Source organism: Microcebus murinus, chromosome X (genome assembly GCF_040939455.1).
Source record: "Microcebus murinus isolate Inina chromosome X, M.murinus_Inina_mat1.0, whole genome shotgun sequence".
In the NCBI taxonomy this organism is placed as follows: Eukaryota; Metazoa; Chordata; class Mammalia; order Primates; family Cheirogaleidae; genus Microcebus; species Microcebus murinus.
Window position 1 is genome coordinate 95,211,882 of NC_134136.1, and position 12,920 is coordinate 95,224,801.

A 12,920-nucleotide genomic window follows, 5' to 3' on the forward strand; every position below is an offset into this window, starting at 1 on the left:
GCTGCCCTCTGGAAGCTTATAGTATATAACAAAATCCATATGACACATATAGTTTTCCCTTTTGTTTTCTTCTAACAACTAACATTTTGTATAGCACCCTACCATTCCTAATGCACTTTTCCAATTACAGTCACGCACAGAATAACAATGTTTTTGGTCCATCACGGGCCATATATACAATGGTGGTTTCATATAATAGAATATTTTTACTGTACTTTTTTTATGTTTTGCTATGTTTAGATACACAAATAGTTACCATTGTGTTCTGACTGCCTACAGTACTCAGTACAGTAACATGCCCTACAAGTTTGCAGCCTAGGAGCAAGAGGCTATAGCATATAGCTTAGGGGTGTAGTAGGCTTAACCACCTAGGTTTTTATTTTTGTTTGTTTGTTTGTTTTTATTTTTTTTTGAGACAGAGTCTCACTTTGTTGCCCAGGCTAGAGTGAGTGCCGTGGCGTCAGCCAGGCTCACAGCAACCTCAAACTCCTGGGCTCAACCGATCCTCCTGCCTCAGCCTCCCGAGTAGCTGGGACTACAGGCATGCGCCACCATGCCCAGCTAATTTTTTTTTTTTTTTTTTTTGAGACAGAGTCTCACTTTGTTGTCCAGGCTAGAGTGAGTGCCGTGGCGTCAGCCTAGCTCACAGCAACCTCAAACTCCTGGGCTCGAGTGATCCTTCTGCCTCAGCTTCCCGAGTAGCTGGGACTACAGGCATGCGCCACCATGCCCGGCTAATTTTTTTTTTTTTTATATATATATCAGTTGGCCAATTAATTTCTTTCTGTTTATAGTAGAGACGGGGTCTCGCTCTTGCTCAGGCTGGTTTCGAACTCCTGACCTTGAGCAATCCACCCGCCTCGGCCTCCCAGAGTGCTAGGATTACAGGCGTGAGCCACCGCGCCCGGCTAGGCTTAACCACCTAGGTTTGTGTAAGGACACTCTATGCTGTTCACACGATGACAATATCACCTAATGACATATTTCTCAGAACATGTCCCCATCATTAAGTGGCGCATAACTGTATAGTATTTGCTCCTGTTTTTCTAGGAACACACTTAGAAATTCTGGAGTTGAGGGAAAAGGGTCTGGGAGACTACCACTCCCCTGATTCAGCTTCTTATTACTTTTTCACAAAAGTCCTCTAATGGACCTGATGGGCATAGACAGCTCCTCTCTGTATCTCTTCAGTGAGAAATAAAGGATTAGATACAAATGTGGCCAATGTACTCAGCCCACCATCAACTCTGACAGCTGACCGTCCCCACATCCCAGGTGTCTAGTATCAGCATCCCAGAAGATCAAAGGAGCCTCAGGTCCATCAGCAGCAGCTCACACCAGAAACTAGTACTGCCTCCTCCCTCCTTCTTCCTCCCTCATCCACTTACTTCCTGGCCTGGCCAAGCTTTAGCCCCTCACCTTACTCAGCCCAACATTAAACTAACACCTCCATTCATCTGCCCCAGTACTTTCAGATGTATACAACAGTTTGTGTTTTGGGTACGTAACAACCTTAGTAGAAATTTTCATACTGTGATTCCCTAACTTACATTCTGAAACATATAATTATAATTCACGTGTAACTTCTGATAATGAAGTTTCTGTAAGAGTGGATCACTAGAATACAGTCTTTGTTAACAAAACATGTTAACTACACAGTGAACATTCAAGCAAGTGTCTACTTACTACAGTTCTAGGTACAAACTGGAATCTAGAAAAGTCACTAGGCAATAACCTTGTGTTTTCAACCATACTGATAACTGGAAGAACAAACAGCAATACTTGACCACAGTTAAGTAAACAAATGCTCAAAATTAATCATCTTAGTCTTTCCAAAAAAAGTGGAGAAACTCTTTAGGTTTTAATCAGCAAATAAAACTCTCTTTGCACTCATGACTATCTGAATCTTTTCTAGCAGAGAAAAACCTAGTTTATGCTACCAGTTGAAAACATAATTCTATGGAGGACATTAACAACTTTTGTTTTATGGATACTTTATCAGTCCACACATAATTCAACCCACCAAGCTCTTCCGTAACTCATTCATCAATAAAGATTTTATTGACTATGATGTTTTATCATACTGAAAAGATGCACATATTTGTTCAGCTATTTATTCCTCAGGTCTCTGAATAGAGAGGATTTGCAGTGGAGGTTCATTTATTATACAAGCCATCCTACAGGCCCCGGTCAGGTATTCAAACATATACTGCCAGACCCACTGACAGGTCATGAGATTTCACAAAATTACAGTTTATAAGTTCAAAACAAAAGATGCAGCAGCTCCAATTTTGAGCAGCTCATTTTTGTGACACATGATGAAGATCAAGCTTCCATTTTTCATATCAAATTATAAAATTAACTGTTCAGTATCTCTAAAGAGGTCTATTAAAACCCTTCAAAATTGCAATTTCTAGCATTCTTTAAAGGTACTACAATTTATTAATTTTCTTTTAAGTATAAAACACATCAGCCAGGCGTGGTGGCTCACGCCTGTAATCCTAGTACTCTGGGAGGCCAAGGCGGGAGGATAGCTTGAGCTCAGGATTTCGAGACCAGCCTAAGCAAGAATGAGATCCCATCTCTACTAAACATAGAAAAAATTAGCCAGGTATGATAGCTCATGCCTGTAGTCTCAGCTACTCAGGAGGCTGAGGCAGGAGGATCGCTTGAGCCCAGAAGTTGGAGGTTGCAGTGAGCTATGATGATGTCACTGCACTCTACCTGGCGTGACAGAGTGAGACTCTGTCTCAAAAAAAAAAAAAAAAAAAGTTTAACATCTAGGTTGGGTACAGTGGCTTAGCACTTCAGGAGATCAAGCCACTTTGGGGGCTGCTTGAGGCCTGGAGTTTGCAACCAGCCTGGGCAACATAGCAAGACCCCGTCTCTACAAAAAAAATTAAAAATTAGCTGGGCATGGTGGCACATGCCTGTAGTCCCAGCTACTCGAGAGGCTAAGTCAGGAGGATCGCTTGAGCCCAGAAATTAGAGGTTATAATGAGTTTTGATCGTGCCACTGCACTCTAGTCTGGGTGACAGAGCAAGACCCTGTCTCTTAAAAATAAGATTTTGGTACACTTGATTGTATGTAATATTACCTCAAAAGAAAAAAGAGGAACTATAAGCAAATTAAGTACTAAAGTATTCAAAAGGGAGTATATAGATGTTTGCAATATACTTTGAAATATATAAAAAAAATAAGATAGAAGGATAGATGAATAGACAGACATGGGACTATGAAAGTAAACTCTTAAATAAAGATTCTAGGTGATGGGTATATAGGTGTTCACTGTACAGTTCTTTCAACTTTTCTGTATGTTTGAACATTTTCATAATATATAGGAAAGAAAAAAAGTTTAAAGTAACATTCTTAAACTTGATGCTTATAGCAGCCTGTGTGCTCTTAAGAACTAATAGGTTAACTAAGAGCACAAAATTATTTAAGGCATATAAAAAAAATACAAAATTATTAATATGCTATTATGGCAGCCATGTATAATATACATGTATATAGAAAAGTGTATATGTATGTACATAATATACATATACATAGGAAAATAACAAAAGGAATTATACTAAATGTGGTAGTAGGATTATGGATGGTTTTTCTCCTTTATTTCTCCAACTTTCTGTAATATAGTCATACTTATAAATGCTTTCTGTTCCCATATAAATATATATATGTATATTTAAAAATATTTTCAGCAAGTGTGATGAATATAAAGAAAATATGAGGCAGGGGGACTGCCATGTCTAAATTTAAGAAAAGGAACAAAAAACTATTTTGTTTTTTTACAAAAAAGACTTGTGGGTTTACTTCCCTCTCCCTCTCCCATCCCACCCTTTGGGTTTTGTTTTCTCTGGTTTTTAATTCAAATACAAATATGAGTGGACAAATATAAATGCAACAAATCAACATGGTCCATCACTTTTTCATTCACATGCTGGTGGTGTATTAAGTTAATGAACAGATTTAGCTGACACAGCCAACTGCAGTGCCTTAATGTCAGGATCCAGAAACAGAGGTAATATTCATAATGGAGCAAAGCACGTGAGCCTGCTATAAGAAAATATAATCTATTACAGTAGTAGTCTATTTTTTTAAAGAATCAGAGCTAAAGCAAATGTCTTATAAATAGGCATCTTCCCAGATTATAGTCTAATTTCCTCTACCTGGAAGAATCTAGTCAGTTGAACCCCAGTCATTTTGAGACGGCAGCAAAAACCACATTAAGTCACCCACCTCTTGAGTTGCAAGGGGACACGTGGATTTGAGCCCCAGCCACTCTGACTTAGATAAGTCACTTCATCTCTCAGGGCCTCACTTTCCTCCTCTATAAAATCAGGGCCTGCTAAGGTCCCTTCCAGCTCAAAACTTCTCTGAATTTCAGGCAGCAGGGAACATAGGCTCTGAGAAACTGAGCAAGGACTAGGTCTTCTTGAACTCCACCCAGCCAATCCCTCGATAAGGAAAATCTGGCAGCACAAAAACAAGCGAACTCATGAAGAGGAAACAACTCCATGGAATGAATGCCCTGTACCCAAGGAGCATCTGGAGAGAGGATGTGGAAACAAGGAGACATGAATCACCCTTTATAACTAACCAATCACAAGAAACATCCTCATTACAGGGCTTTTGGGGAAAAATCTAGGCAATCCCTCTCCCTTAATGGACTCTAAACACACTATTAATTCCAGTTTTGAAGCTGCAAATAAAGATGGCAGAAACACTTATTAAATATAATAAAGAAAAAACAAAGGTAATACCTGAATGTATTTACTGCTTTCCTCATATCTACTTTAACCGTAAGTGATTTCTTCCTAAGATTGACAGACGAGGGTTTCACATCAGAAAGTTTTTGACTTTTATCCAGTTGGTTACTAGAAGAATTGCTCTCTTTTCTGCAATCCCCTGCTTTCTTTATTTTTTCCTTCCATTTGTCATTACAGGGCCTTAAATCAACATCATTTCTATTTGAACGAGTACAGGCAATGCAGTCTTTCTTAGATGGTTTCAAAGGTTCTTTGGATTGCCCATCTTGAGTCCCTCTCCCTCTTCCAACATTAAAACAATCTAACTCCTTGTTTACAGGGCCTTTTTGAGAACTGTATTTTCTGTCTTCTTCCTTAGAGTACTTCTGAGTTCTCCCATCAGAAAAGTCCTGGTCCCCATCTGAGGGCTTATGACGTTTGTGGCGATAGTCATAGGATACTTTGGTTGCTGAACTGGTCTCTGGGTGTTCCCTCTCAGCATGTCGATGAGTTTGAGGTCCAAGGTTCCGCTGGTCTTTCTTCTCTTGGTAAGGTAGAAGGGAATGCTCGGGCTTCCACTTTGGGTTCCTGGCAGGCTCTCTGTTTTCATACCTCTCCACGTCTTTAGGTCTTTTTGATGTGTGTCCATATTTTCCGAAATCACGATCCTCAGGATACCTGTGTTGACATAAAGCAGTTTATACTTGCACTAGAGAGAAGAAAGTGAGAATTTATATGTGTAGAATGTTGGGCAGCATGGCTTTAAATGCAGAATGCAGTAGCAAGTTAACCTATATAATCCCTCAAGCCAATTCATAGAGGAAAATACCAATTTTTTTATATTCTAGCTATCAACATGATTTACTCTAAAAAGAAATACTTCACTACTACCAGTAGACCACAACTAAATTACAATGCTTTTTATCTTTTTAGACAAAAGCTTTTCAAGGTGGTTATCTTCAACCATAAAGTAAACAGACTTTTTCACTTGAGGCTTTTTATACCATATTACCCAGGTTTAATGTTTTCCTATACCTCTTCTGAAAAGAGCTCCTTGTTTCAAAGTCTTCAGAGCCTCTTCTAGGTGACTGGGAATATTTTTCTTCTTGTAGCCTCTGGTGCCTCAACTCATCTTCATGCCACTTTCCTTCAAATCTAAAAGAATCTGCTATTGCCCTCTGAGGTGGTTTCCCTCCTTTTCCACTTCCTCTAACTCTATGGTCATCAGGAATATACCTTCCTTGCACTTTCTGGGGATAACAATTCCTCTCATGCTCTTTGTATGGTACACTTTCTGAGTATTTGGGCATATACTGAGATCTTCTGTTACCATCCCCTCTTTCAGGCGAATATCCTCGGTGAGGCTTATACATATAAAAATTGTCTACTGAGTTTCTTCTTATGTTTGGGGAAGGTGATCTATTTTCATAAGATCGGTAATACATATTTCCATGAGTGGGAATCCTTGGTTTACTCTGTCCATGTTTCTCACTGTCCATTCTCCAAGTGACAGGTCTTTTGGGATCCTTCCTATATTCACAGCCATAATGCCCATGAGCATGCTTTTGCTTGTAGTATTCAGGATTTCTAGGTACTGGTGATAAAGACCTATGTAGCAAACAAAGAAAAGTTTAATCCATTTAAAAACAATAAACTAAGACTGTCTTAATATGACCTACCTAAAACACTTGCTTTTCCTAGAGTTCTACTGCTTCTTTTACTCAAACTAAATTCATCAAGTTGCTATATATGCATTTTAAATTGTACATTGCAGGATCTGATTATGGTAATGCCCAGTTCAACAAGCATATTCTTTCCATCTGAACTAATGCATCCCCTGCACTAACATATTCCCTGAGCTTATCAAAATGAGCTGAACACACCTGTCCTATTGGAAGAAGACCAGCTTAGGTATACAGCAGGATCCATTTTGGAAGATTGCTGACAGCAAAGTTCTGGCAAAAGGGGATGCAGTGACTTAGAAAGGGCAGTCAGCAAAAGCTTACATCAGGTTCAATGGGCAGATAAGAAACAATCAGGGAAGTTAGATTCACACAAATAAATGTTAAGGAGAACGTTTGGAAAACTGAACATGACTTCTGAAAATAAACTAGATTCTAAGATTTAATGATGTTACAACCCAAACTCAGACCCAAGCCTGGCCCCAGAGTTTCTCTAATTGATTGTCTATTTTGTCTACTAAGGCTGTATGAAGGAGCAAAACATATATACTTAACCGGGAGAGAGAGGGGGAAGAAGAGGCTCTTAAGACTTGAATCTCAGCTAGGAACAGTGACCCACACCTGTAATCCCAGCACTTTGGGAGGCTGAGGTGGAAGTATTGCTTGAGGCCAGGAGTTCGAGACCAGCCTGAGCAAAATAGCAAGACTCCATCTCTATAAAAAATATAAAAATTAGCTGGGTATCGTTACACACACGTGTAGTCCCAGCTACTCAGGAGGCTGAGGAGGATCACTTGAGCCCAGGAATTTGAGGCTGCAGTGAGCCATAGCCCAGGCAACAGAGCAAGACCCTGTCTCAAAAAAAGAAAAACCAAAAAACAAAGACTTGAATCTCATGCTTAGTTCCTCCATAAATGCTTCTAACACAGATAAGTTGCTTTTCTTTCCCAGACCTGTTCCCTTACATATCAAATGAAAGATGTGCTGTTCAAACAGAGGAGAAGGTATGCTTTAATGCAACTATAATACTCTCCCAAAACACACATCTTTTCTGTACCTCAGCATTGCCGACATTGAGCCTTGTATTACCACTAAGGAGAAAGGCTCCTGTATCCAGGGAAACCAGTCTGGGTTGCCTGACTTAAAGACAAGAGAGAGGAGCAACACTATCTGGAACACAATAAAGTTCGATTTTGCACTTGGAGACCTGTCCCCGCATCTGACCTGCCCAATTTCCCAATCTCCTCTGGGAGGCTTTAGTGTCTTCTAATCAATGTAGAAGCTACCCATGTGACTTTTGCTATTGTTCCCTCTTAGAAGCTGCCACAGAGGTGTAGCAACCATGAGTGAATCCCTTTCCTTTCAATGTTAAGTCTGTGCCTCCCTGTAAGCAAGGAGGCAGATCTATCTTCCTCATGTGTCTACTGGGACTTATGTACTAGACTTGATGATATTGCCCTCTGGAGTCACCAAGCTAGACCACTGGCAAGGATTACCTAGCTGAAGCAGGAACTCTGCCACCCAGCTATCTACATGTCATCACAGGAGAAAGCAGCTGGAGCCTTTGAGGACTTCCTGGAAGATTTCATCTCTTTCACTGCTAAGGAGAAAAGCTGGCAACTAGAGGCAGAGGGCTTTCAGATTGGATGAAATATCCAATGTCTTACTTTAATCCTCACTTCACATTAAATATTGCTTTGATACTATATGTTTTATTGCACAGTGCCCCTTTCTTCTGCAGAAGGTTGTTAGATTGGTTGCTATTGTTTTCAGTTTTCCTAAAGGGACAAGAGACACTCAAGGAGTCTGTTGGGAGACAATTCTCCACAGTCTCTTGAGTTCTGCTAGAGGCACTGACAGCTTTTGTTCTGATGCAAACAGCCTTGGAAGATAAAGACAGGGTTTCCCTCACGATAAAGGGCCCATTTGTTTGCTGGCCAGGATAATACAATAAGGTCTCCTCCAAGGCAAAGGCTGGGTGGATTTGTTTGCAGCCCCTGATCAGGGACTCAGGTTCCTCTCCTGTGTCATAACCCCACTGCCTGTGTCATAACCCCACTGCCTGTGTCATAACTTATAGCACCCACCCAGCCAGCCACTCTGCAGCACTGGCCCTCAGGGGACCTAGAGGGTAAGGGCAACAACAGGAACACAAGCTCAAGCTGCCTGCTGTACTCTGAGTAATAAAGGCCTTTGTCTCTGACCCAGGAGTGCCCTGTGGCAGCTAATGTGTTAGTTTGCAAGTAGGGTAAAATATCAGACCCTTTATAGTTCTTGACAAAGAAACCTGAGAAGGAATCAGGAAATCTGGCACTAAACTTGGCAGGGTCTCCTGTGCCCCTCACCAGGGCCTTTTGTGTTATCACAAAACAGCCTCTCCAATATCCTTCATGCTAAAAGCATTTGCTTTTTCACATTCCCTTTTCTTTCTTAAGTTCCATTACAACTTGGTCTTGTGAATTTTACAAAATGAAAACTGTTGAAGAAATGATCGATTAGTAATTGCATAACCAAAATGAACAAGCACAATGGCCAAGTTACATTAACATGAGAAATCTTGATCTGCCCTTTGTATACAAAATTATGGTCCTTTTTAAAATCCAAGAACATACTAGTTCCATTTATAACTCTGTGCCTTTGCTCCTATTCTCCTACTTAAATGGAATAATTTTCTTCACTCTTTCTGCCTTTAGAAATTCTACCTATTCTTGAATGGCCAGTTAAAATTTTATCTCTTCTTTGAAAACCTCCTTAGTATCTATCTCCCTTTCCCCCCATAAAAGTAGAATTATTCTACCCCTACAGATCCAGAATACTCTGTCCCACTCAGTAGTGAAGCATTTTTCCCACTGTATTAAAGTTGGCTATGGTTATCAATCTATCCAGCCATCCTGTATGCTTGCTGAGGCCATGGAAGATGGCATGTTTGCCTTGGTAACCCTAGCACCTGGCTGTAGCAGGTGTACAACAAAGACTCATTAAATTATTGCAATCTAATTATATATACTATTGATACTACTAAGCAGGAAAGAGTTGAACTACAATCAAACTATTCAAAACTCTATTAGTCTGCCATGAAGAAGAAGGGACAGGAAACTCTCTATTTTCTATTTCCAAATTTCTTTGAATATATCGATTATTATTGTCTACAGCCATACCACCTTGAACATGCCTGATCTCATCTGAATATACTGATTATAAAAAAATATAACATGAAATACACACTAAAGAGTTCTAAAGTACTTGCTAATTCAAAAAATATAACGCTCTCAAAGATGTTTCTCACTCTCCCTTGCTGTGGTCATTGCATTTCTTTTTTTATTATGGATTAATTCTAGCTGCCAGCTGTAATTAAATCTGTCAGCTCCTAGAATCTAGAAATGCAACCTCTGCCATGATAGAGCACCTACTGTGAATAACCAGGTCCCATGAATGTATTAAAATAAGTTTTTACCAGCACTGGCGAATTTGAAAGCCACAGCACATCTCAAATCCAAGCTTACTTTGCTAACTAAGAACTGCTCACCTGTGTTTCCACCTGGGGGATCTAGATCGTGACCGTGCCATCCTTTGACATGTGAGCCACTATCCACTTTTTATACTGCAAAGAAACACAGTATTAGCAAATCTGTAGAAAGAGCCTGCAATTTGCTCTAAAACACAGTGAATGTCACCAAGAAAAAGTTGCTTAACCCCTCTGTGCCACAGTTTCCTCATCTATAAAATAATAATAATAATGATAATAATAGCACCACCCTTATTGGGATGGATAAAATGTCAGGATAAAATGAATTAAATCAGGGATCAGAAAACTTTTTCTGTAAACGGCCAAACAGTAACTAGGTTTTCCAGGCCATATAAAGTTTCTGATATATCTATTTCTTCCCTTTTTAAACAATTCTTTAAAAATGTAAAAACATGGCTAGATCACATTGAGGTGTGCTGTAAGTATAAAATACATGTCAGTTTCAAAGAAATGATACAAAAAAAAGAAGGTAAGATATTTCATTAGTATATTTCTAATGTTGATTACATGTTGAAATAGTATTTTGGGTATATTGGGTTAAATACACTATATTATTAAAATTAATTTTTTAAAAATGTAAAAACTATTGTTAGTTCAAGGGCCATACAAAAATTGGCCTGTAGAGCCAAATGTACCATAGTTTGATGACCCCTGAGTTAAGTCATGAAAAGAGGCTGGCCGTGGTGGCTCACGCCTGTAAGCTGGTCGTGGTGGTTCACGCCTCCTCCCAGAGGAGGCCGAGGTGGGCAGATTGCTCGAGGTCAGGAGTTCAAAACAAGCCAGAGCGAGACCCCGTGTCTACTAAAAATAGAAAGAAATTAATTGACCAACTAAAACTATATATACAAAATTTAGCTAGGCATGGTGGCGCATGCCTGTAGTCCCAGCTACTCGGGAGGCTGAGGCAGGAGGATTGCTTGAGTCCAGGAGTTTGAGGTTGCTGTGGGCTAGGCTGATGCCACGGCACTCACTCTAGCCTGGGAAACAAAGTGAGACTCTGTCTCAAAAAAAAAAAAAAAAAAAAAAAAAAAAAAGTCATGAAAAGAGCTTATTGGTGTCTGGCACACTGAAACTGACAAGTCTTCCAAAAAGAGAAAAAAATTACCCAGAATTCCTCTATCTGAACACAACCACTACTACTTTCCCATCTTTCATCATGTACAGAAACACTTCATGTAATCACAGTCAAAATGTTTATGAATACGTGATAGTATATCTTCCTTTTCAAATTGTTGGATTATAAGAATTATAATTCCTAAGTATAATACTACTCAATTGCTGCCTGACTTTCCACCAAGTAAATATACCCTAAATCTAATTAAGCATTATTAGACATTTAGTTTGCTTCTGATTTTTAGCTAAAGCAAATGTCAAATAAGTAAATTTTAAAAGGTATTTCTAAACTGGATTTTCAAATATTCTTTAGTCTTTAAAAGAAACTGATAGCTTTAGGAAATGAATTTTAAACACATGTAATTAGGGTATAATCTTCTACACTAGCTATTATGTGCATCTCAGTAGTCTACCTCAGTTCTGATACTATAATTAAGTAGTTCCCAATTTACTGGCCCCAAACCCCTGGTGCCTTTTAAAACTAATGCCATGGGTTCGTGAATAATCATAGAGCCACCATGCACAGACTACAGAATGAGTAAGTATATGTCTCATATAGTAAGTAGGTACCTCACTTTACGTATTTCTGAAGATACTGTGGTAATTACTAAAATATAAATGGTTTCTTACCACTATGCTGCTTTTCTACCCATGAATACAAAAAAGTACAATTATTATGCAGACATCAGTTTAAAAGGGGGTCCTCATACTCAAACATTTGCAAACTATTGTTATCATGAACTTCAGAAGGAAGTAAAAACATATAAGGTCAAAGGACTTAAACTAGATCACTCACCATAGGAAGGGCAATTAATTCAGTACACCGCGTCTTTCCAAAAAAGAATTTGAAGCTAGGAAGAACAATTAGTTCAAAAGTATTATGAAATTAAAACATTAAAGGAAAAAAATGTTTACTTAGTAACCAAAAATATCAAAATGTGTTCATTCAACAAATTTTACTGAGTACCTTTTATTTGCCAGGCAACATTCCAGGGATACAGCGATAAACTAAAATGGGAAAAATTCCTGTCATGGTAAAGATTATATTCTATTTGGGAGATTCTAATTTAACTAAAGAAACTTTGGGTATCAGTTCCTACCTATTAAATTTAACAAAAATAATAAACCCAAAGGTTATGTATGTGGGGGAAGAGAAAATATTGCTGATGATAAAAAAGCAAAACTTTTCTTAATTAGAGAGTAATCTTTTCTTTCATTTTTTTGTTTATAAAACAGATTTACTGAGATACAGTTCACAAGCCATACAATTTACCCATTTAATGTGTACCATTCAATGATTTTTAGTATATTCACAGGGATGTACAATCATATCACAGTCTAATTTTAGAACATTTTCTTTACCTCTAAAAGAAACCCCATTAGTGGTGACTCCTCACTCCTCTTCTCCCCCACTTAGCCCTGGCAACCACTAATCTACTTTCTGTTTCTATGGAATTTGCCTATGCTGGATGTTTCACATAAATGGGATCATACAATATGTGGTTTTTCCTGACTGGCTTCTTAGCAGGATGTTTTCAAAGTTCATCCATGTTGTAGCATCCTTCTTTTGACCATAATCCCTTTTTGTGGTCAAATAATACATACTCCTTTGTATGAGTATACTATATTTTGTTCATTCATCTCATGATGCACATTTGGGTTGTTTCCACCTGTTGGCTATTATGAATAATGCTCCTATGAACATTTTTATACAGGTTTTTGTGTACAAAAATGGACATATGTTTTCATTCATCTTAGGCCTATATCCAGGAGTGGAATAGCTGGGTCATATGGTAATTCCATGTTTAACTTTTTGAAGAACTGTCAAACTTTTCCAAAGTGGCTGC

At 38.7% G+C, this 12,920-nt stretch overlaps 1 protein-coding gene across 6 annotated transcripts in view; it reads right to left on the bottom strand.

The window, feature by feature from the left end:
* BCLAF3 (BCLAF1 and THRAP3 family member 3) overlaps positions 1–12,920 on the bottom strand; it is a 54,075-nt gene that overhangs the window by 28,882 nt on the left and 12,273 nt on the right. For 5 of the 6 annotated variants that reach the window (XM_012784656.3, XM_012784659.3, XM_012784655.3 and 2 more), the window contains 4 exons: positions 11,870–11,924; positions 9,961–10,035; positions 5,788–6,360; positions 4,768–5,430 (listed from right to left, as the gene is read on the bottom strand). In XM_012784656.3, coding sequence (XP_012640110.1) covers positions 4,768–5,430; positions 5,788–6,360; positions 9,961–10,001 — 1,277 coding nt within the window. In that variant the 5' untranslated portion in view covers positions 10,002–10,035; positions 11,870–11,924. The remainder of the gene's footprint in view (positions 1–4,767; positions 5,431–5,787; positions 6,361–9,960; positions 10,036–11,869; positions 11,925–12,920) is intronic. The other variant, XM_075999553.1, reaches the window with a different exon arrangement.